General features: G+C 61.4%; 3 protein-coding genes across 13 annotated transcripts in view; 2 read left to right on the top strand and 1 right to left on the bottom strand.

The window, feature by feature from the left end:
* DOT1L (DOT1 like histone lysine methyltransferase) overlaps positions 1–7956 on the top strand; it is a 64843-nt gene extending 56887 nt beyond the window's left edge. For 4 of the 8 annotated variants that reach the window (XM_028126074.2, XM_088018372.1, XM_088018396.1 and 1 more), the window contains 4 exons: positions 2520–2584; positions 2918–3847; positions 4606–5179; positions 6731–7956. In XM_028126074.2, coding sequence (XP_027981875.1) covers positions 2520–2584; positions 2918–3847; positions 4606–5144 — 1534 coding nt within the window. In that variant the 3' untranslated portion in view covers positions 5145–5179; positions 6731–7956. The other 4 variants (XM_028126076.2, XM_028126077.1, XM_028126078.2 and 1 more) reach the window with 4 other exon arrangements.
* A 2080-nt stretch (positions 7957–10036) lies between these two features.
* On the bottom strand, positions 10037–12723 carry PLEKHJ1 (pleckstrin homology domain containing J1). Of its 2 annotated transcripts, XM_088018725.1 has the most exons (6): positions 12255–12348; positions 12094–12161; positions 11743–11809; positions 10823–10913; positions 10680–10743; positions 10037–10591 (listed from the first exon to the last, which is right to left on the bottom strand). In XM_088018725.1, the coding sequence occupies exons 1-6, from the start codon at positions 12346–12348 to the stop codon at positions 10526–10528; spliced, it is 450 nt and encodes a 149-aa protein (XP_087874851.1). In that variant the 3' UTR covers positions 10037–10525. The 2 variants fall into 2 exon arrangements, with proteins under 2 accessions (XP_087874851.1, XP_087874850.1); XM_088018724.1 differs by lacking the exon at positions 10823–10913 and having other exon boundaries at positions 12255–12723.
* SF3A2 (splicing factor 3a subunit 2) lies at positions 12490–23473 on the top strand. 3 transcript variants are annotated; one of them, XM_028126132.2, is made up of 9 exons: positions 12490–12631; positions 17554–17718; positions 18970–19041; positions 20013–20059; positions 20529–20638; positions 21730–21779; positions 21858–21998; positions 22372–22440; positions 22560–23473. In XM_028126132.2, exons 2-9 carry the CDS (start codon positions 17593–17595, stop codon positions 23358–23360), a joined length of 1416 nt encoding a protein of 471 aa, XP_027981933.1. In that variant the 5' UTR covers positions 12490–12631; positions 17554–17592; the 3' UTR covers positions 23361–23473. The 3 variants fall into 3 exon arrangements, with proteins under 3 accessions (XP_027981933.1, XP_027981932.1, XP_027981934.1); XM_028126131.2 differs by lacking the exon at positions 12490–12631 and adding an exon at positions 12825–12952; XM_028126133.2 differs by lacking the exon at positions 12490–12631 and adding an exon at positions 13221–13752.
* The last annotated feature ends 33 nt before the right edge of the window (positions 23474–23506 follow it).

The following is a 23506-nucleotide window of genomic DNA, read 5'->3' as shown; positions in this document are numbered from 1 at the left end:
TCGAGTGGACAGTTTCCCCAGACTTAACCTTGACTTGGTGAGAAGCTGCTCGTGAAGGGCCTGGGCGGTCTTTCCCCCTGAGACGTCACATCCAGGACAGGGCCAGCCCCCTGGGCCTAGAGCCCCCGGGACGTGGCGTTGCTGTGTCAGGTCTCGCTCCTGGTGCATATGTCACCTGGTTAAAGCAGACAGAGGGCGCGCAGGCGGCCACAGCAGGCAAGGGCTCGAGAGAGCAGAGTTCCCAGTTCTTGTCGACACTGCACGTCTGGTGTGTCTGATGATGAACAGTATTCTTTCCTGATACGTAACAGTTTTTTTTTTTAAAGATTTTATTTATTTATTTGATAGAGACAGCGAGAGAGGGAACACAACAGGGGGAGTGGGAGAGGGAGAAGCAGGCTCCCCACCGAGCAGGGAGCCTGATGTGGGGCTCGATCCCAGGACCCCGGGATCATGACCTGAGCCGAAGGCAGACACTGAATGACTGAGCCACCCAGGCGCCCCCGATACATAACAGTTTTATTAGATCTAATTCACGTAGTGCATCGCCTGTCTGGAGAGTGCAATCTAGTGGGTTTTGGTATATTCACAAAGTTGTGCAAATATCACCAGTATCAATCTTAGAACCTTCTTACCACCCCAGAAAAAAAGCCTATATCCCTTAACTTGGACTCCGCAGCCCCGGCTCCCACCCTCTCCTCTCTGTCTCTGGGGACGGGACTCCTTTGGGGACCTCCTGGGAGTGGGGTCCTGCAGGATGTGTCCTTCTGGGTCTGGCTCCTCTCACTGAGCCTGGTGTCCTCGGGGGTCCCTCCACGTCGTGGCAGGTGTCAGGGCCCCTTCCTTTCTAAGGTTGGAGCGTGTTCCCGCGTGGGGACGGACCACACACATGTTCATTCATTACATGCTGATGGACACTTGGTGTGTCCGGTGTTGAGCTAATGAGGATAATGCTGCTGTGAACTTTCATATACCTCCTTTTGCTTGGAAATGTTTTTAGCTGTGGCACCTGGGGGCTCAGTTGGTTAAGTGTCCGACTCTTCATTTTGGCTCAGGTCGTGATTTCAGGGTTGTAAGGTAGAGTCCCGCATCGGGCTCCACGCCCAGCATGGAGTCTGCTGCAGGATTCTCTCTCTCCTCTGTCCCCTCCCCCTGTTCATGCGGCCACATGCACACACCTTTGCACGCGCTCTCTCTCTCTCTTGCTCGCTGTCTTTCAAATAAAAAGAAAATATTTTCAATCTACCCAGGAGTAGAACTGCTAGGTCAGGTGGTGACTCTGTGTTTACTGTTTTGAGGAATCCCTGGACGGTCTTTCACAGCCCACCTCAAGCGCCCCCTCCCCACGCCCTCCCCCACTTTGCACCCCCCACCTCGCGTACCCCCACTGCCCCCCCACCTTGCACCGCCCCACTGCGCCCCACCTCGCCCCCCACCTTGCATGTCCCCCCACCTCACGTTCCCCCACCTCGCGTGTCCCCCCACCTCGACCCCCACCGCTCCCCCCACCTCGCGTGCCCCCCCACCCCCCGTCAGCGTGAGGGAGCCAGGTTTTCCCCATTCTCGTGGACACCTGCTATGGTCTGGTTTTGTTTTTTATCGTGAGAGCCATTCCCGTGGGCGTGAGGTGGGGGTCTCGCTGTAGTTGTGGGCTCCGCCGCTCTGGCCAGTGGTGTGGGGCGTCTTCTCGTGCGCGGACGGCCGTTGGAGTGTCTGGGGAGAGACGTGTGCTCAGGTCCTTTGTCGTCGTTGACTTCTGAGAGTTCCTCGTATGTTCTAGGCAGGGGTCCTTTACCTGACATCTGACCCGCGAATATTCTCTTCCATTCTCTGATTTTTCGTGTCACGTTCTTGCGGGTGTCTTTGAAAGGCTAAAGTGTTAGATTTTGGTCCAGTTCCGTGTTTGTTCTCTTTCATGGCCCGTGCTCCTGGTGTCTTGTCGGGGCCCGTTCATCCTGTTCCTCTTCTGCTTACGTAGATTACATTTTTAAAAGTTTTGCACTTGAGTGCTTTTCTTTTGTGTTGGGAATGTCCAACTTCGCAGTTTCCAAATTCTCTAGGGCAGTTTTCTTACGCTTCTGGAGGTCATGGTGTTCTTCCACCTGCTGTGGGAGTATGGACAGTAGAGCGTGTGTTGTCTGCGGCCTGGCAGTGCTGCGAGCACCGACCTGCCATCGTGTGCCGCGTGCTATACGGGTCATGTAGGTCCCACGCCGTTGCCGATGTGCCTGTAGCCACAGCAAGCCTCTGGGGTCTGACAAAGAGCCTGGGAGGTGAGGTGAAACAAAGGCAGCCCCATCTCGGACTTGGGGTGTTTCTGTGTTAGGATGTGACACCCCTGTTCCCGAGCTCTCGGCCCTGTCCCCTGCTGCTGGCAGTACCCAGCTCAGCACCAGGGGCTCGGGCGCTAGAGAGGTCTGCAGGCAGGCAGGCCGTGTGTCAGGCTGCTTCCCCACATCCCTGGGCAGTCCACGTGCAAATGGATTTCAAACATTTGTCATCTATTTTTTTCTTGATAGAATCGAGAGAAAAATTGCAACAATCTCCTTAGAAAGCAAATCTCCTCCAAAAACCTTGGAAAGCGGTGAGTAGCTGTGCACCCTGCCCTGTAACTCCCAGGCTCCAGGGTGTGGCCTTGGCACTCAGGACCAGCTGCGCCAGGCTTCTAAAATTGTCTCTGGGTGATGTTGAGTGCCACCCGTGTCCCCATGATGGCTGCCGTCCCACTCCCTCCTGGTCGAACCGGGCCAGCATCTGACACTCTCGGTACACCTGCCCCACCCCCCACCCCCACAGATGCTCCAGTCACCATCTCCCTATCCCGTCCCCCCCTCGCTCTACCGGAGCACACTTCCCTTGGGCGGGACGGGGTGACTCTGAGCCCCCGGGCCTCACCGGCTCTGCTTCTCCTCATCAGGTGGTGGCCTGGCCGGGAGGAAGCCGACCCCTGCCAGCGAGCCCGCCAACAGCAGCAAGTGGAAATCCACCTTCTCGCCCATTTCCGACCTCGGCCTGGCCAAGTGCGCCGATAGCCCGCTGCAGGCTGGCTCCACCCTGAGCCAGAACTCCCTGTTCGCTTTCCGACCCCCTTTAGAGGAGCCCGGCTTGGCTGATGCCAAGCTGGCTGCCCACCCCAGGAAAAGCTTTTCTGGTGCCCTGTCGGGGGCCGGTGGGCTAAGCCCCAGCAGCAACCCTCCCAACGGCTTCGCCTTCAGCGGGGGCCTGGCCGCCGACCTCAGTTTACACAGCTTCAGCGATGGTGCTTCTCTCTCCCACAAGGTCCCCGAGGCGGCCAGCCTGGGCGCCCCTTTGAGCTTCCCTGCCCCGCGGGGCAAGGAGGGCGGTGCCACAGAGCCCGGCGCCTTTGTGAACAAGAGGCAGCTGGATGGACTGGGCGGCCCCAAGGGCAGGGAGGCCGGCGAGCTGGGCCTGCCGGCGTGCGGGCCCCCGGACAAGGCCTCGCTGGTGCACAGCAAGCCGGGCAAGGGCCGGGACCGTGAGCCCGACTTGAAGAATGGCCACAACCTCTTCATTTCTGCCGCCACTGTGCCTCCCGGGGGCCTCCTCAGCGGCCCGGGCCTCGCCACGGCGGCGTCCTCGGCGGTCAGCGCGGCCCCCTCCGCCCAGACACACCGCCCCTTCCTGGGCACCTTTGCCCCCGGCCCACAGTTCGCCCTGGGTCCCATGTCCCTGCAGGCCAACCTGGGCTCATCCGTGCTACAGTCCTTGTTCAGTTCCGTGCCGGCCGCTGCCGGCCTGGTGCACGTCTCGTCCGCTGCAACCAGACTGACCAACTCGCACGCCATGGGCAGCTTTTCCTCCGGGGTGGCAGGTGGCGCAGTTGGAGGTAGGCAGACGCGCGTCTTTCCCGACTGACTCTCGGGTCCTGCGGGCCTCACGCCGTCGCCCTCCCGGACCGCTGGGCTAATGACAACTGCTTTACAGGTTCCCTTGCAGGGCCCCCTAAGGGGCGAGAGGCTGTGCCCACCTGTCCCTTGGGGTCCACTTTGCACCTGCCACCTCGTTCCTTTTCATGAGATGCAGATGTGCCTGTGGTGTGGGCAGAGCACTCGCGCGTGAGTCGGCCTGCGTCAGGCCCTCTGGTTGTGACGGCGTCCCTTGTACCTTCAGGAGGGCTGGCGCCATGACAGGGTTCTGTCTCCTCCCCGTGGAGGTCACCTGTCCAACCCGATTCAGCCCATGGGTTCTGGGCAGCCTTGGGGGCTGGTGCTGGGCAAGAGCGAGGGGCCACAGCGCCTGCTGTGTGGTGGCACCGTGTAGGGGTGGAGAGGAGCCACGTGGCCAGCCCGGGCTGGGCCACCTTGGGGTCCCAGAAGTCCGCAGCCAGCTCCTTGCTGGGCACAGGCAGGCAAAGCCCTGTCTCGCGGCCGGGAGCCCGGGTGGGTGTGCCCGCAGGGGGTGTGGCCCGGCGCTGCCCTGCAGGTAAGTCGCACCTGGCCGCCCGTGCTGCTTGCTGCTTCGCCCCCCGCCCCTGCGACACACGCGGACCTGTGGCCGCTGTCTGCTTCCCTGTTGTTGTGTCTCTCTGCGCTTGACTGGAGAGTGCCCACCTGTTGAAGCTGAGTTTTTCTCTCCTGTTTGCAGGTGTCTTTAACCACGCGGTGCCTTCCGCCTCCGCTCATCCGTTTGGAGCCAGTTTCGGCAGCGGGGCTGCGTGTCGCAGCGCCACGCTGAGCTTAACCCCACTGCAGGCGGTGGCCGGCGCCCCCGCGTCTTCCTTTCAGGCCCCGCCCCCGCCCCCACCGGGGCAGCCCGCCCTCCCCGCACCCCCTCCCCCTAACGCCGCCTTGCCTCCTGCCCCCGCGCTGCTCCCGGCTAACTCTGAGCCCGTGCTTCTGCAGAACCTCGCGTCCCTCCCGGCTAACCAGGCTTTCTTATCCACCTCCTCTGCCGCCTCTCTGCAGCCTGCTAACGCCTCTCTGTCCATCAAGCTCGCCTCCCTCCCGCACAAGGCCCCCCGCCCCTCCTTCACGGTGCACCACCAGCCCCTGCCCGGGCTGGCCCTGGCCCAGGCCGCGCCCGTGATCCCGCAGGCCAGCTCCACGGGGCCGTCTGCCGTGTGGGTTTCCCTTGGCATGCCGCCTCCGTATGCCGCGCGCCTTGCGGGGGTTAAGCCAAGATAAAGACCTTGCTTAGCTAGCAGTTCGTATTCTGTAAGGTAAGGCTAGAGCCCAACCAGGGGGCCCGTACGAGACCCTGAACTATCTGTCCTTCCTTCCACAGAGAGTGGACGGGCCCGCAGGGCTCCGAGGAGGGGCCCAGGGGACCCAGGCTCTTCTGCCTTGGGTGGAGACGGTTGGTTCTGAGAGGTGCAAGGGAAGATAGGGCACAGTGAGGCGAGGGAAACCGGGTGGCTAGGCAGGGCTGGCTGTGTGTTCCGGCCTCCGGGGTGGCTGAGCACCCACCACGGAGCTCCAGGGGGTGGCCTGCTCTCACTGCCCAGCCCAGCCCTTTATGGCAAGCCCCCATGGGCCCCTGCCCAGCGGAGGTGGCCGGGAGGAGGTGGCTGAGGCCGGCAGCCCGGCCCGGCCCGTCTAGCTGGATGGAGCCCGCCATTGTCATCCTCAGGCTTTGTGTCTGCAGCGGCCAGGGACCGGGGCCCCTGGGGCAGCTCAGGGCTCAGCCTTGCTGTCTGTTTGCTCTAGGGCCTCCCACAGTCTGTCTCCCTGAATGCACCTTTAGGGCTTTAAGAAAAGGCAATGCGTAGAGGATCGTCAAACTCAGTGCTCGTGCCTCGGGCTCCGGGGCTAGAGGCCTCTGCCTGCAGGCCCAGGGCAGCGTGGCGCCGCCCACAGAGGAACGGCTACCTCGGCGGGGGGCAGCGCTTTGCCGTGGTGGCCACAGCATAGCTCCTGCCGCTCCCGGGAACGCGGCCCGTGCCTCGGGGCAGTCAGCGCCGAGTCGTGCAGGGCAGTGTAGGAAGGGCCCATATTCGGAAGCGGGTGAGGAAGGTCATCGTGAGGCCTGCACGAGCCGCGCGTGTCGGCGTTAGGGAGCCGGGCCCTGGTACAGCCCGCCCGGCCACTTGCTGGTGCTGCTTGGCGTCCCCGGGGGCAAGGACTCGAGGAAAGGAAGCTGGGCGCTAACAGGGCGCTGGGGCCGGCCGGTCCTCCGTCTGCCGCGTGTTTAAGTGGAAACAGGTGTGGGGCCGCCGCAGTCTAACGGCCTCCCAGTCAGGGTGCAGGTCTGGGGACAGGCTGTGCCACAGTCCTGTTGGAAAAGCCCAGGAGGTAGAGCAGGTTGCGTGCGCGTGCGCGCGGGGGCCTCACGCCATCAGAGAAGGCGTTGTGCGGCCGGGACCGGCTTTGAAGAGGTCCGAGGTGTGCGTGCGGAAGCATCTGGGCATCAGGCTCCTGGTCCTGGCCCACAGGGGACCACCGCCTTCTGTTCCTCTGCCCCGTGGCCGTCACGGGCGGTTTCCCTAGGCTGGCCTGCGAGCAGGGCCTGGCATGCGGCCGGGAGGGGGGGCCTCGGTGCCAAGGCTCCTGGGGGGGAGGGGAGGACGGGGACCTGCTGCCTCCGAGCGGACCAGGGGCACAGCGCCGGGGGTCCCTGCCAGGAGAGGCGGGGCCTGCAGCGACCCTGTTCTGTCTGTCCGACCGTCCATCCGCCTGTAGGAGGCTTTGGTTCCCTGGCCTGGGGGAATGTTTGGGCCCCCCCGAGAGACGCTGAATCTGTGCTGCCTTTCCTCCCGCGCGTGTCTCTGCAGGGAACTAGGATTTCTACCTCAACCGTGAGACCTATGCAAGGACGGGCTGGGCCGGCGGCCGGCCATCGGACAGCGAGGACGGACTGAGGACGGGACGAGGCTCTACTGTGAATCCGCGCTGTGCAGACCTGCAGGAGGTGCTGGGGCCTGGCTCTAGCTCGTACTGTCGATAGTTTTAGATAAAGTATTTATCGTTTTTTAAAAAGTATAAACAATTCTGACTTATTTTACTCCACCGAAGTCGTAAAGGCAACCTATTGAGAAGTGTAAATACTATATATGAGAGGATCTATATGCAGACGTCCACCCGAAGGACTGGCCTGCCCGCGGACGCGCTGACCGCCGGTCCCGGTGCTATCTCGACGCAGGCCTCGCTGCTGCCTCGTCCTCTTGGTGCTGACTGGAGGTTGACCAATGCCAGAACCGGGCCGGGAGGCGCCTGCCCTATTTATTCTTGCCGCTCTTCCTATACCAAAGGCACGGCTGTCTCCAGGTGGAGGGTGGCTCGCGCTGTCGTGACATTCCTCGGAAGAGGCCCTCTCCCCGGGGGGGCGCCCGCCCCCGCCCCATCACTGTGAACGGCTCCTACCGGACTGTTGGCCCCTCGGCCTGGGATTAGCGCCTTTGGCATAGGAACGGTCGGCGGGCGTGGGGCGGTCAGACCCTCCCCGATCCCGCGCGGACCCGTTCTGAGTGGTGCTTGAGGAAGGTCTGGTACCCGACTCCCGACGGCGTGGCGGGCTGGTGCAAGTGCATTTACTTTCGTACGTTTCTGCTCGTCTGGGGCTCCCGCCGCGGTCCACCAAAGCGCGTAGTAAGCTCGCGGCACATGGGCCAGGGACGTGGGACAGGTTAGTCACGGGTGCCTGGCGTGTCTGTACAGAGGAGAGTCACACTGAGGAGTGACAGTATTTTATAGAGATGTGATGAAAATTTATAAATTTCATAGACTTGACTTCATTTATTTTTAGATTGTATAATGCATAGTAAACTAAAGAAGAAAAGCGAGGGGAGAACCTTTCTATTTATTCAAGTGCGCACAGTGGCATGGGCCCAGGGCCGGCCCTTAGCCCCGGACTGCGTGACCGCAGCCCCCCGGGGTGGAGTGGACAGGCCCCGCACCCCGCCCAAGCCCCTCTGGCCAGTCCGTGCGGTTGCTGCGGCTGTGCCGCCCCCACCCTGGAGCAGCTCTGATGGTGCTTGTCAGTGAACGCCAGTGAACGGGGGTGGGGGGGTGGGGGGGGGGAGCAAAGCTGGAGCTGTTCGGAGGCGCCTAGAGGTTGCCAGTAGGGCTCTCCAGCCCCTCCAGGGTAGCAGTCGGCCAGTGTTGTGTATGTCTGCGGTCTTCAAAGGGTGCGTCCAGAAGTCCCCAGCCCTCCGAAAGGGCCAACATCAGCCAAGGTCCTGGCAGAGGGATCTGGACCCCGAGATGGGTGCTCTAGGAAGGGCTGAGTCGGTGAGGTCAGAGCCCTGTTCTCAGGTGCTTGCATCCCCCAAGGAACACAGGGAACTTGCCTCTTTCCAAAGGTGGGCTGTGTTTAGCCTGTTGCTCAAGTAGAGGCCCTGAGCTCCTGCCTGCCCGGGAGGCTTGTCCTGACCACCACTCTTCCGGTGGGCAGGCAGAGGCCTTGAGGCAACGCAGGCCAAAGACGGCCACCGCAGGACCCTTTTCTGCCTGCAGCCGCCTCCTGGAGGCAGACAAATCTGTGCAGGGCGGGTCTGGCCGTTGGCTGTTCTGGAAATTGGCTGGACCCCTGGTTTCCACAGGCAGGGGCCTGCCAGAGCCCTGCTTTCCTGCTTGCCCTGGGGGTAATGCTTCTGGCCCAGAGCAATAGTTGAGGCAGAAGATGGTGCTCGCGATGGGTTCTTGAAATTGGCCCATTGTTCTGTAACTGGCTGCCCTGGCTCCTTCCCTCTGGGTTGGCGCTCCCGGGGCATGAAGGTGCTGTGCCTCACCCCTGTGAACCTCAAGCCCCTGGCCCCCAGGACAGGGCAGTGTTTGCCTGGCCACACACACACACACACACACACACACACCCTTGTCAGGTGCACAGGGCTCCCTAAAAAGCTACAGGGTGGGTGGACATCGGAGAGGTCACGCGTGAGTCCCCAGCGTAGAACAGAGCGACCCTGTTCACAGACACTGCATCACTTCAGGGGGGCCCGCACAGTCACTGACATGGGGCTTCCTGCGGATGTGCCATACTGAGTCTCCCGGCACGAGCACGGGTGTGTTTGGGATCACCCCACGGTGGCTGGGCCATCCCTAGCAGGAGGGGAGGCAGCACGCCGGTGCACAGAGCCCCGGGGCTACTGGCGACCGCGGGGGCAACTTCAGGGAAGTCTGGTAGGCCGCAGGTGGCCCTGCTCAGGAAAACCTAACAGTGAACACGGCCCTCCCGACAGCTTGCCGTCTCCTGCGGCCACGGACCGTGATTTATCTAAGGCTCACGTGCCCCTCTTTACCCGCCCCGCCTGCCCTCATTCCCACGGTCCAGCCGCACTGGTTTGTTTCCCACATCTCTCAACCTTGATTTGTAACTCAGACGGGGCTTTGCTTTGTGTTTTTGGTAGACTGTGTTTCAGTTGGGGGTGCTGGCATGGCCTGTCCCTCCCTGGGCTGCTGGCTTGACCCTCTTTTCCTAAGAGAACCCCAATGCACTCTGCATTTCCACCTCTAGGCGCTGTAATAAAATACTTGTTTTCACTTGAACCTCATCTGGTGGCAGCGTTTCTTTCTGATGATGATGCAAGGGAGAGGTGTGAGGGCCAGGGGTCACACTCACCATTCCCCGAGTGGGGAGGACAGGGGCTCCGAGCAGAGGCCTGGTAAGCTCCTTAAGGCAGCCCCGTGACCCTGGCAGACAGCAAGCACCCTCCTCAGGGAGGCCCAGTCCCTCCCGTGCTTACACCTGATTAGGCAAGGCCCACCCAGGATGCCTCCTGTTTTTAAGACGGATTGACTTAGGACTCTAATACTGGCAAAAACCCTTTCCGAGGTCCTGCCTGTCCTCAAGGGAAGGCCTAGGAACTGGGATCACAGGTCACCTTCAGGTTCAATCACACCCTCCTTCCATTGTCCCTTGGGGGCCTGTTAGCACCAACAGGCTCTATGGGCCAAGCAAAGTCCCAGCCTCCCCGCCTCTCCCTGGTCTGGGTCTAGGTCTCTGTCCCTCCACTGGGGCAGCCCAGCCCCGCTCCTGGGCACTTAAACCCCCACCCTGGGGAGGACTACCGTCCCACAGAGGCCTCACTGCCCTGCCTCGGGGGCCAGCAGCCCCTCCCTGCATTCACGGCAGCACCATCCCCCGTGGAAAAGAGGTCCCTTTATTTGAATACAACAAGCACGCTGGCCTGAGAGTGAAGACTTCCAGCTCCACCCAGAGGCGCCTGGCCAGGGCCTGCCCCATCAGCAGGAGTAGAATTCACAGTGGCTCCAGCAGGCGTGTCCCCCACGCCCTTCACAGCATTGTCTAGCTTTGTACATTCAGCCTGCACAGGCCAGGAGAGCTACACCAGCCTCAGGAGCCGTCAGACCCCAGACGGATGTGCCCAAGGGGCTGGACACAACTTCTAGGAGTGAACGTTTGTCCCCCGGTAGCAGCATGGGGCACCAGTAGGTGCCAGACCAGTCCGGGGGGGGGGTCAGTGGGTTGTTTCTCCAACCTGCCCCTGCCCACTCCCACCCATCTTGGGTTTTTGAAGTCTTTAAGCCAAACATCTGCTGCAGCAAATCCAGACTTGACCAAGAAACCCAGGGCCTGGAGAGGATGGGGGGGAGGGGTTGTTCCAGACTCAGGCCTTCAAGCCACCCAGCTGGAACCTGGCCTCCTCCGATATGCCGAACTGCTCCAGGGGGTCCTGTGTGGGTGAACGGGCAGCATGAGCCCAGGCCCCAGGGACCCAGGCCCCTGTCCCCACCCCTGGCTCCCCTGGGCCCTCTGTGCACCTTGCCAGTCATCTTCTGGATCTCATTCCTGTAGAATATGAGGCTTCTCCGCATGAACTCGTAGCTGGGGGAGAAAGTGGCGTAAGCTCACAGAGCCCCGCTGTGCCCCCGCCCCAGACCCCCCAGGCAGGCCCGCACCCCACCTGGCTCGCCGCAGAGCCCCCATCCACTCCTGACATTGCTCCTCACTGCAGCACTCAAAGTGATACTTCCTCTCCGGGTCCTCCATGAAGCCTGCAGAGGGAGCAGCCCCCCCCACCCCGGTCTGTTCCTGCTCACCACACCCCCGCCCCAGGGCCCGCCACAGGCCTCAGCTTCTTCTTGCCTCTGTCCTAAAGTGTCCCCTCCTCCAGTCCCAGCCCTGACTCGTCGCTTCCCACCGGCTGTGCTGTGGATTGAATTGTGTCCTCAAAACAGAACATTCAAGTCCTGACTCCTAGAACCTGAAAATACGACCCTATTTGGAGTCAGGACAGTTACAAGTGTAATTACTTAATAGACCAACCTAGAAAGAGTGGGGTACCAAACCTAGTGCCACTAGCGTCCTCGTAATAAGGGGAAATCTGAACACAAACACGCAGAGGGTGAACCACACGCACATGGAGAATGTAGGGTTGATTCTACAAAGGCAAGGGGCACCTCGGGCTGCTGGCGACCGTCGGGAGCCAGGATCGCCTGGGAAAGCTTCCCTGGCAAGAAACCACCCCTGCACACACCCTGTTGTCGGACTTCTGCTCTCCTGGACTAGGAGAGCACACATTTCTCTCGTTTGAGCGCCACACCAGAAAACCAGCACAGACTCCACCTTCCTCTACCGACGCTCTCGAGACGACCCAGAGAATCCTCCGCAGCGCCCAGAACCCGGCCGGGCACCGGAGCACTTGCTGTGCTCCCCAACAAGAGAGCAAGTCCTAGGGCCCCTGCGGCTGCAGCTAGCAAGTGGTTGCGCCCCGGGGGAAGAGCCCGGCCCGCCCTCCGGCCGCCCGGGGCAGTGGACTTTGCCTCCGCGCAGACAGACGCGGCGGCAGGGCCCGGGAGGGGCAGGCCCGGGGCCGGCACTCACTGATGGAGAAGCCGCTGGGCTCCTCCTGGGTGACTCTGCAGCGCTCCAGCAGCAAGGCTCCGACGGGCTGCGGGCAGAGGCGCGAGGCGGCCGGTGAGGGCGGGCCTCCGCGGGGACCCCGGCCCCCGACTCGGCCCCGCGCCCCCAGCCCGCCCCCGCCCCCGCCCCCGGCCCGGCTCCCGGACCCCCGCCCGGCCCCCGCCCCCGGCCCGGCCCCGCCCCCTCCGGGCTCCCGGACCCCCGCCCGGCCCCCGCCCCGGCCCCGCCCCCCGCCGGGCCATGACCCGCCCCCCCCCCCCCCCCGCGGGCCCCGAGCGAGCCCCGGCCCCCGACCCCGGGCCGTCGGCCTACCTCGGCCTCGTCCGTCCGGAAGTAGAAGAGGAAGTTGACCACCAACTTCACCAGCCGCCGCTTCAGCACTGCGGGCACAGGGCGGGCTCACGCGGGCTCGGCGGCCGCTCACCCCCGCCCGCCCGGCCCGCCCGCCCTCCCCGGCGCCCCAGGCCGCTCACCGCTCCCCTTCTTGGGGCCCCGCATGCCCAGCTCGGCCGCCAGCTCGGCCGGTTGCCGAGACAGCGCCTGCAGCTCCTTCTCGTTGTAGCGCATGGCGCGGCCAGGACCCAAAACGCGGAGCGCTGACCGCGCCCTCCCGGCCGCCGTCCCCACTCGCGCCAAAAAAGTCCCACAGCGCCGCCCCGGAAGCGCTACCGCAGCCACTGCGCTTGCGCGCCCCCGAGCCACGCATCCTGTGGATCGCCGGCGCGCGACGCTGGCGTCCGGCGGGGCCTCGGCGCTTAGCGAAGCCCGCGTGGGGCGCACGCGATAATAGACGACACAGACGGTCGTTATAATCATCAATAAGCTGGATCCGGGGTGGGAACAGAGGAAGGTACCCTCACGGTCGGTGGCGCCCTTTACCGACGAGCGGAAGCCGGGCCTCCGCTGAGAACTGACCCCGCGCGAGTTAGGCGTTGAGAGCCTGGTGCGCACGCGCACTTCGAGTTCCGGCCTTATTCTCAGCCCCTCCCCCTTTCCTCGCGCCTCCGGCGCTTCTATCCCCCTCGTCGGGCAGAGCGGGCATGCGCACAGGAGAGGCCGTTTCCCCAACCCCCTCCCCGCGTTGCCCCCGGAAGTGCTCCCTTAGCACGCGGTGCGCGTGCGTATAACGTATTCGTGGCAGCGGCGGGCGCGGGGCGAGGAGCGGCGCGGGGTGAGGAGCGGCGCGGGCCGAGGGCGGCGGCCCCGGGACCCTGGCTTACTCGCACCGCAGCGGACGTGGGCCCCGGGCGTCTGTGGCGGGGGCGCGGGTTGAGGGCCGGGCGGCTCTTGGGTTGGCGGCGCCCACGGGCCGCGCTCCGGGCGGGCCAGACGAGTCCCGCCTCCTCGGGAGCCTGGCGGGCTGCCAGCGCGGTCGGGGTGGCGGTGCGCGGGGGCCGCGGTGCCCGCCGCTGGGGGGTCCCCGAGGGGGGGTGGCTGAGGCCCGGCGCCGGGGTGCTTTGCCCGCTGCCGCCTCCCCTGTGTTCTCAGGGCGGGCCCTGCGCCGGTGTCAGCGGGACCCCGTCGGGGTTCACTCGCGTGCTGCTCTTCCCGCCCGCGAGACCAGCGTCTCCGTTTTCCTGGTAGCCCGGTTTCGCGGGCCCGGTAGTGCGCTTCCCCTCGAAGCCCTCCGCCCCTCGCCGTCCGGTGCGTTGTATGTCGCCCCGGCTTTGCTAGTTCGAACGGACTGACGGCTTCCCCGGCCTCTCCGCGCTCCGCCCCTGCCGCCAGCACAGAAAGGCCCGCTCGGAGGCCGCCACGCCTGCCCCGGTCTGCGCGGGTTGCTCGCGGGGCGGGCGAGCAGCTGTCTGGAACTTTGTGGGCTGCGCCCCGGGGCGGGCTGCCGCTCTCCGTCTGGCCGCGTGTTCCTTCTCCCTGGCCCTGTCGGGATCCTCGCGGGGTGGCTCTCGAAGACCTCGGCTGACTGAGTTTGAGTCCTTGGTTGTCTGGGACCCCGAATGACCCGGAGTTGGGGTGCGAAATCCGTCAGCGCTCTTCTGAAAAATCGGATTCCCTCCTGGTTTCCCCACCTTTTGTTCCTGGTCTTTTTCTTTCTTTGCTAGAAACTAAAGTTTCTTCTGGGTGGGGTAAACTTTCCCGATTGTTTTTATTGACAGGCGTTTCACGTGCTTCTGTCGGAACGAGGAGATGTTCTCAGCCCTGGGCTATTTCCCTTTTTGGGGGAACACTCTTGTATTTCTGTGATGATACTTTTCACGCTTCTTGCTGTTCTTGCTCCAAGATTTCGTTTAGGTTTTCTTCTTTTATTTTTTCCTCTTTCTCCTTTTTTTTTTTTTTTTTTAAGATTTTATTTATTTATTCGACAGAGGCAGAGACAGGGAACACAAGCAGGGGGAGTGGGAGGGGGAGAAGCAGGCTTCCCGCCGAGCAGGGAGCCCGATGCGGGGCTCGATCCCAGGACCCTGGGACCGTGACCTGAGCCGAAGGCAGACGTTTAACGACTGAGCCACCCAGGCGCCCCTCTTCTTTCTAAAAGACTTATTAAACTTGGACCTTCAAGCTCTCACATTTAGCTTTTTGTTTGGATCGTCCTATCTTTACTTTGCAAAGGTTTTTTTTTGCTCTGGTTTTAACTCGTCTTGATAATGCGTGGTGTGCTGTTCTGCTTTGGTGGTGTAGTAACTTCCCCAGTAATTAAGGAGGACACTAACATGGTGGAGGGGGGCGTTGTGTGGAATTCTTCATGTCTGTGTGTGTGTGTGTGTGTGTGTGTGTGTGTGTGAGTTCCCCGCTTCTCACCTAGTGAACCTCACTGCCCAGCGAGCCTGGGGGAGACGCTGCTGTTTTCTTTGGGATGTGGAGGACCCCAGCTGTCAGTGTCTGAGAATACCGTCTCTGGCGCTCTTGCTGTACCCCTGGGCTGGGCTGTGTGTGGGCCTCCAGCTGGACTTTCTGGGCAACGTGTGGGGGAAGCACAGGTTTTGATGGAATTCCCTCTTTTCAGCCTGGCCTTCATTCCACTCCCCGACTCTCCGACTCTCTCCCGTTGTCCCTGCCCCTGTAAGTGGAGTGGGCCCTTCGTTCTGGTTCTTCTGAGAATAAAACTACAACCTACCCAAGCAGCCAGTCAAGGGCCCCTGGGCCCATGATCTCCTGTTGGGGGTGAGCTCTCCTAGGGGGACAAGGATGCTGTGTGCAGTGGTCTACCAGTAACGGGCAGCTTGGGTCTCCAATGCTTACTGGTTTCCCTCTACCTTGGTGACCAGGTCGGCGTTTGAGTTCGGTCTCCCTGAGCCCGTCACTCTCTCCGTGGGCCCTTTTTGCGACACGTCTGGTGCCTTTTCCCCAGCCAGCCACCAGCATTTAAAGGGTTTCTCCTGCTGGTTAAGAAGGAACTGGGCTCCTCACCAAACTGGTGGGAACTCTTGGCTCTGTTAACATTGTTGCCTTCTGAGTTACTCTTGTAGTTTTACCTTCCTTGGGGTCAGTGGGGGTGTTCTGGAGATGTCACCCATACAACAGGTGACAGGAAGTGAGGGTATGTCTCTGTCCTGGACCCTGGAGCTGTCAGCGCCTGCTTCACAGGGGAGCACGCAGGTCCCCCCCGAGCCCTGGTCGGACTGGGGAGCGTGCGCTGCCTTTGTTTTCTTCTTGAGAACAGCCACTCTGATCTGAGTGAGGTGGCTTCACACTGTGGTTTCGCTAGTGACACTGAGCAGGATGTCATCCACCCGTTGGTTGGCTGCTGACTTGATCAGAGTACACGCCTACCCCCAGAAGCACCCAGTTTTCGTTGTTCAGGTGAACACTTTCCTGTAACAGCCTTGAGAAGTAAGTGTTGTCTCTCCATGGAGGCCTGTAAGTCACTCGGGACCTGTGGAAAAGAGATCTCCCAGGCCCCCATCCCTGCTGCACATCTATGCTGCTGGTGGAGGCCAGAGGGCTGGTAGCGTCCCTCCCCCTCCCCCATGGGAGTTTCTGTCCCTTCACCCAGAAACCTTGAGTATTCTGCAGGGAAAGTCAGGTGCTTCACCAGCAGGTGCAGGCAGGGCTTGGCCTCCGCCAAGGAGCCTGTGGCCAGGTCTGGCAGTGGGCACCGCAGAGCTCTGGGTAGACTGCGGCTGCAGGCCCCCGTGGGTGTTGGGGTGCAGTGTTCCTTGGTCTCGTGGATGATGGCACAGGTGGCACACTGGCATTCCTGGCCGGGGCTGCCCTGGTATCATGGTCTTCTTTTTTCAGGATGAAAGATTTTTTTTCACAGGGTGCATGCCACAGTTGACAGTGCTTGTCTCGCACGCTTTGTCTCACAAAACTTTAAAAGTTGGCAGCTCTAGGTGGACTCGTGTAATAAAAAGTCTGACCCCGTGATGGGTATAAGTTCCTGATTCAGCAGCCATCTGGAAGGTCGCTTTGCTGGTTCCCAGGTGTGAGGGCTTCATATGCTCCCCAAGAACAAGAACCAAGCCAGGGAGAGGTCTGGATTCCTGCAGAGTTAGGGGTGACTCCGAGTCCCACTGCAGGTCCACGGCAGAGCTGGCCTGCCCCTGATGTCTTCCTTTCCTGCTGTAGCCAAGCACCACAGAGTCAGTGGTTGAAATGATACAAGTGTATTACCGTGCAGTTCCTGAGGTCAGAAGTAGAAAAGGGGGGCTCAGTTGGCTAACTGTTCGACTCTTGATTTCGGGTCAGATTGTGTTCTCAGCGTTGTGAGATCAAGCCCCGCACCAGGCTCTGCACTCAGTGCAGAGTCTGCTTGAGATTTTTTCCCCCACTCCTCTCTGCTTCTCCGTCACTTTTCTCTTTTTATTTAAAATAAGTATATAAATCATTAAGTATTTTTCTAAGTATGAAATGGAGAGTTGTGTTCCCCTGGGGACCCCAGGGAGACCCGGCTCGTGCCTTTTCCTGGCCCACGGCCCCTCCTCCATCCTCACCACCAGCAGCGCGAGGTCCGCCCATCTCTGGGACTCCCACACTCTGCCTCCCTCTTGTGAGGACCTCGTGAGGATGCCAGGGACCCAGGGTCACCCCCACCTCAGGGCCTTGACTTGCCTGCCCCTGCAAGGTCCTTTTTGCCATTTATGGTTCCATGTTCTTGGGTTTCAGGGATTAGAATGGGGACGTCTTTGTGGGGTCATATTCACTCCTGGGCCCTGTTCCCGTGAGCTGACCTCTACAGATACGAGATATTACAGGTGTAAGCCAGGGGCCCGGGACTGACATTGACCAAGTCAAGAGGAAAGTGTTCGGAGGCCAGAGGGAGGTACCTGGAGGTTGGGTCTGAAAGAACAAGGGAATGGAACCAGGCTATTTAGGCCCAGGAGAGCCTGCCTTGGCCAAAGAGAGGTCTTGAATCTCTGTTGTGCATTAGGCAGAAAACGCAGGTGGATAGATAGAGATCTTCCTTGCTTTCAGCAAATTTACAGCTGAGGCACAGAAGTAGAATTTAGCTTGGGAGAAGCGAGTGGAGACAAGCAGAAGAAATTTAGAGGAGTGCACACCGTGCACTTGCGCAGTCGAGGAAGGCTTCCTGAAGGAGGCGAGACTTGGTGAGAGAACTTGGCTGCCTCTTCCCTGTTGCCATTTCGGGTCTCTGAGTTTTTACACTTCTCTGTTCACATTGGCTTCCTTTCTGACCCTCCCCCACAGTCATTCGTAGACACCACACTTGTTGTTCATCCTTACTCCTGGTTTGTGTGTCCTTGGGCCACCGGGGGCCCTCAGTCTCCTGGACGCTGAAGAAGAGGGTCTTGACCTGACCCGTCCGCCGGGCCACACCCTGCATTCTCACGGCCTCCCCCTTTGGCCCTGCAGGTCTCCCTACCAGTGTGGTAAAGCCCCAGCGCCCTCACCATGGACTTCCAGCACCGCCCCGGGGGGAAGACCGGGAGTGGAGGCGTGGCCTCCTCCTCGGAGAGCAACCGAGACCGCAGGGAGCGCCTCCGGCAGCTGGCCCTGGAGACCATCGACATCAACAAGGTTGGTTGAACCGTGGGCAGGCGGGCAGGCAGCTCCCGCTGTCTCGCGGCCCCTCCCTCTCCCTTCTGTCAACGGAGCCAAGTTCAGTATACCCTGCACCTGGTGCCCTTGGCCCTGCTGCCCAGCTCTGTTGGCCTTCGGGGTCCTGGTCTGTAATCGAGGGAACTTGACCTAGAGCGACTCCGGCTGTTCAGAGGGACCTTTTATTGCACGAAGTTTTTTGGTTTCGTTTGATTTACCAGAGACATGGAGAATCGTCAGTGGCAAGGGCCACAGTAGCATCACGTGAGTGGATGTTTTAGCTGTAAGCAGCAAAGGACGACATTTTATTTGGGTGTACGCAGCTGTGGGCAGACCAGAGTCTATCCCTTGGCACTTGGGAAATTCAGGGCATTGTTGGCAGCTGGGCAGTGTCCCCAGCTCCCACCCACTCAGTGCCAGGAGCATCCCAGTTGGGAGGACCACAGATGTGCCCAGACATCACCAGTGTCACCTGGGGGCAGAGTCACCCTGGGCGTGACCCCCAGCGGTCAGCGTATGGTTCCACTTAGACTTTGAACTCTGACATGTGTCGAGCCCTCACCTCTGAGGTCAGTTCTCTTAACATCCTCCTGAGGAAACAAGACAGGACCGTCATTGCCAAAGATGACACGGCTGCTGGGCAGTGGAGTTCGGGTTTGAACCCCAGCTGTCTGCTCCATGCCTGGGGTCAGAAGCACTTACTCTGCGGCCTTTGTTTATGGAAAGTCACTTGTCTGGCCTGGGAGCCCCTGCACACAGAGACAAGGGTCTCCGTGGGCCTTCGTTTTAACCCATCTGCTTCTGTTCTTCCCACACCTGGCTTGTGTGGTGGTGCTTGGAATGCCGGCGTGGTTGGCAACAGATCCCTGTCCCGGCCCAGAAGGTGGGCGCTGAGCAGTGCTGTTTTGGCTCTGCTGCCGTCTAGGCCCAGAACTGCCCCAGAGGTGGGGCCAGGCACCAGCATTGTAGGCCCCCAGCCCTGCCCGGTGGCCTGCGTCTGCGGGATCCCCGGTGGTCCCACAGTGCTGCCTCAGAAGGCCCTGTGGGGCCCCCGGCTGCAGGCTGCTGCTAGTCCTCTATCCTCAGAACACCTGCCAAGGAGGAAGGCCACCGCCCTCTCTGCCAGTTGAGGGAGGGCCGTGCATCCTGGACAAAGGGAAGGCTTTGGCTCTTCACGGTGGGCAGGGACCACAGGGCGAGATTGCTAATGGAGTGTGTCTCCCTGCGCAGGACCCATATTTCATGAAGAATCATCTGGGCTCATACGAGTGCAAGCTGTGTCTGACCCTGCACAACAACGAGGTGCGTTATCCCTGCCTTCTCCGTTCTGGGCAGGGCTCTGCTGCTTCGCTTTTCCCACCCCTGTCCCATCGTGCTCTCCCTTTTAATTCTGGGACATTGTTCAGAGCGTGGCCGGGGGCGGCGGGGCTCAGGTCTGCTCACTCACCAGCCTGCGCCCCCAGAGCCTGCTGCCGCCCTGGGTGTGCAGGGCTTCCTCCAGACCACTTGCTTTGAACACTGTCAGTGCCGATTCCATGTGAATGCGTGCCTGCAGGCATGGGATGGGCACAATCCCGGATGGTCTAGATCCAGGTTTTGAGAGCTCATTGTTGCGGCCCTAGCTCATCTCTTTCACCGACCCTAAGATCGTCCCAGTGATGGTCTAACAAGTGCTCACCTGGCCCTGATTCAGGAACAAATAGATGTCGTTCGTCCTTTTTCACACTGTCTCACATTGTGGTGGTTTTCAGTTTGTGTGTAAGTAGTGCTGAGTTGGCCAGTCTCGTGTGTCAGGGTCTGCCCCCTTAGCACTGCTGACATCAGAGCCGGGCCATTCTCGGGGGGTGCTGGGCATGACAACCACAGACATCCCCAGATGCGGCCCAGTGTCCCTCTGCTGGTCCAGAAATACGTAGTCTGTCCTGCTGTCTGGGGACAGGTCTTCTGGGCTGTAGTCAGAACGGACACACGGGGTCATAGGGCATGTTCACTTGTGGGTCCGCCAACTGGTGCCAAGTGGTCTCCACCATCCAGCCAGGTCCACTAAGCCCCCCCATCCCCCACGGTAGGCGGCAAGACTGCCGTGTCCCACACGCTGTGACCACTGACGTTTGCAGACTTACTTTCTTAGGTTCTGTGTGCGTTTCGTACCACTTTGTGTGAACCCCATAGAACTTGTTCATTCCGCAGCGGCCTGGTGGATGAGAGGCCGGCTCCTTCTCTCGGGCCACCCCCACCCACCTTGAGTTGTCCGTGTGCTTTTCCCACTGCAGGGCAGCTACCTGGCACATACCCAAGGGAAGAAGCATCAGACCAACTTGTGAGTACCTCAGGCCCCTTCCAGTGCCCAGGGTCTGGCCTCCACGGTAAACGAGGAGTCACTTGCCACCCCTGTGTGAGATGGTCTCAAGCCAGCCCAGCCATGCCTCAGGGCCGGTGGAGGGGAGGGTGCCAGGGGAGGTGGGAGGTGCTCTCTCCGCAGTGGTTAAGCTAACTGATCTTGCGTGAGCGTCAGCCTTCTGGGACACGAGAGGAAAGAGGTGAGGGTTCACGTAAAACTCCCTAGTAAGGGACAGTGGGAAAGGTGACAAGAAGAGAGGGGTGCCCCAAGCCTGTCTCATCCCCATTTCATGCAAACCCCGCGACCCCCAGCCAACCCCCCTCTGCCGCTGGCCTCTCATACAAACTCCGAGGTCAGTGTGGGGGTTGGACAGCTCCTAGCACCTGGGCCTGTGGCCTTGGCGGCCTGTGTGGCAGGGGCCACAGCTCCATATCCATCCTGCCTGCAGGGCCCGGCGAGCCGCCAAGGAGGCCAAGGAGGCCCCCGCCCAGCCAGCGCCAGAAAAGGTCAAGGTGGAGGTGAAGAAGTTTGTGAAGATTGGCCGCCCAGGCTACAAAGGTAATTCTGTCTGGGAGTGTGGTCTGGCCTGCCCCTGGTGCTGGGCATGAATGAGCCCTTCGCCACGGCCCCCAGCCCTCGTCCTTGAGCCCCACAGAGACTGCTGTTCTGTTCGAAGCAGGGGCCCTCCCTTGCCCACGCCTCTCCCACTGGTCCATCACTGGTGCCCTGGGCCCCACCTTTCCCGTGAACTTTCCCAGACCACTGCATCACAGTGTCAGGGCTTCCCTTGGGCCCCTTGCGCCTTATCCTGGTGTTTGGGGAGCCTTGTGAGGATGAGGGGCCATGAGTCCCTTTCCTTTGACCCTGGGAGGGGGGGAGGAGAATGGGGAGGGTCCGTGTAAGAAACCACTTACTCAGTGGAACCCTTGTGCAGAGAGGAGGATTCCTGGGTCACCTGCCAGAAAGTTGGTTAAGTGGCTCAATTGGAATGTAGACAATTGTGTTTCTGGGAGTTGAAAAGAAAGAAAGAAAAAGCTATTAGGCAGATATCCTAAATAAAGGTAGAAAAACCATGTAGGTGACTGGCATTCCAGGCAGGACACAGCAGTGCAAAGGTCCGGGGGCAGCTGTCCATCATAAGCTAGGGCTAAGATGACAGGTTCCTTGTGGGGAGGCCATCAAAGGTCTTTTGGCCATAATAGGGCATCTGTTGTCTGTCCTGAGTAAAGCGGGGGGACGCTTGGGGGCTTAAGGGGGGCTGAGTGTGGCATGTCTCAGAGCTGCATGGAGAGCGGTCTGGAAGTGGGGGCACGGCTGCTGGAGGCTTGGCTGCAGACCTCTCGTGCGAAGGGCACCCTCCCAGCAGCCGGGGTGCAGACCTCGCTGGCCTTAGGTGCACGGTGTGCCCAGTCTGGAGCTCCTGCCTGGTGCTGTCCCGGGCCTCCAGGGAGGGCAGTGGCACCCACTGTCCTGCCTGCGCCCCTCCCTGTGATCTCAGGCAGGGACCCTGCTGGCCCTGGGCAGCAGCCACCCGAGTATGGGTCCCCCAGTGTCCTTCCGTCCTGTTCGGGGCCGGCATTAGGCCACACCCATGCTTTAGCTTCGGGGAGGACAAGCTGGCCTGGACTTGAGACCCTTGTGTGTTGCAGTGACCAAGCAGAGGGACACGGAGATGGGCCAGCAGAGCCTCCTCTTCCAGGTAAGCTGAAGCCTGGAGCCCAATTGTGAAAGGAGGGTCCCCTGAAAGGCGGTGCTGCCACCTGCTGTGTCCCCGCAGATTGACTACCCTGAGATCGCCGAGGGCATCATGCCCCGCCACCGCTTCATGTCCGCCTATGAGCAGAGGATCGAGCCTCCTGACCGGCGCTGGCAGTACCTGCTCATGGCCGCCGAGCCCTATGAGACCATCGCCTTCAAGGTAGCACATGTGGGGTCCCCAGATCCACTGCACTGTGGGGAGCAGCCAGTTCCTGGCCTCCAGCCTGCTCCACGGGTGCCCCTTCGGTGGGTCCTTGCCTCTGGAAGGCTGGGTGTACTGCAGTCGGGTGCCCCTCCAGTAAGAGGTCCTCCTTGCCAAGCTGTTCGGGGATCCCATAACCTCATCCGGGGCCCACACAGATGAGAGCACAAACCGCAACTTCCCCCAGGGTGGCAGGCTTGCTGAGTAGTGGGGCTAGTCTGTCACCCGAAAACTTAATCCTGTTCCCTGACTGGGCCTTTCCTGGGCCAAGGGACAGTCCCTGCCTGGGACACTGGCACCTCGCACTCCATTGAGCTCCCGCCCCACACAGGTGCCCAGCAGGGAGATCGATAAGGCCGAAGGCAAGTTCTGGACTCACTGGAATCGGGAAACCAAACAGGTAAGCCAGTTTCGGGTCCAGGCAAGCCAGTTCTGGGGCCTTTGATGGCTGCCCTGGCCAGCCTGCCCCTTCGCCCAGGGCCTCAGGGGCCCCACTCAGCCTCTTCTGTTTCTCTCCAGTTTTTCCTGCAGTTTCACTTCAAGATGGAGAAGCCACCAGCCCCTCCAAGCCTCCCTGCTGGGCCTCCTGGGGTGAAGAGACCCCCGCCCCCCCTGATGAATGGTCTCCCCCCCCGGCCGCCTCTGCCAGAGTCTTTGCCCCCGCCACCACCAGGAGGCCTGCCTCTGCCACCCATGCCGCCCAGTGGGCCTGCACCCTCAGGGCCTCCGGGCCCTCCCCAGCTGCCCCCCCCAGCCCCCGGTGTCCACCCCCCGGCACCAGGAGTCCACCCCCCGACATCTGGGGTCCACCCCCCAGCACCAGGAGTCCACCCCCCAGCTCCCGGGGTTCACCCCCCGGCACCGGTGGTCCACCCCCCGACATCTGGGGTCCACCCACCGACTCCGGGCGTCCACCCTCCAGCCCCAGGGGTCCACCCACCTGCTCCGGGTGTCCACCCTCCCCCATCTGCTGGGGTTCACCCCCAGGCTCCAGGGGTGCATCCACCAGCTCCTGCAGTTCACCCCCAGGCCCCAGGGGTGCACCCTCCAGCTCCTGCAGTTCATCCCCAGGCCCCTGGGGTCCACCCACCAGCTCCTGGGGTCCACCCACCAGCTCCAGGGATCCACCCCCAGCCTCCTGGGGTCCACCCTCCACCTCCTGGGGTCCACCCGTCGGCTCCTGGGGTCCACCCCCAGCCTCCTGGAGTTCACCCCTCAAATCCTGGGGTACACCCCCCAACTCCCATGCCCCCGATGCTGAGGCCCCCACTGCCCTCCGAAGGCCCTGGGAACATTCCCCCCCCTCCCCCAGCCAACTGAAAGGCAGCCCCTTCTCCAGGCAAGTCTGGTGTGTGTTTTCCTTCAGAGCTAAGTTTGGTGCTTTTGAATGGGGCTGTGTGGTGTCCCCACTGATCATTAAATGCCTTCCCCGAGGCCCGGCTTGCACTGCTGTGTCGGTGGCTGGG

Source organism: Eumetopias jubatus, unplaced genomic scaffold, assembly GCF_037043125.1.
Source record: "Eumetopias jubatus isolate StellerSeaLion01/CBP00866 unplaced genomic scaffold, mEumJub1_p1.0 scaffold_1, whole genome shotgun sequence".
Classification (NCBI taxonomy): domain Eukaryota; kingdom Metazoa; phylum Chordata; class Mammalia; order Carnivora; family Otariidae; genus Eumetopias; species Eumetopias jubatus.
The sequence above is the reverse complement of the archived record's forward strand: the minus strand, read 5'-3'. Positions and strand labels throughout refer to the sequence as shown.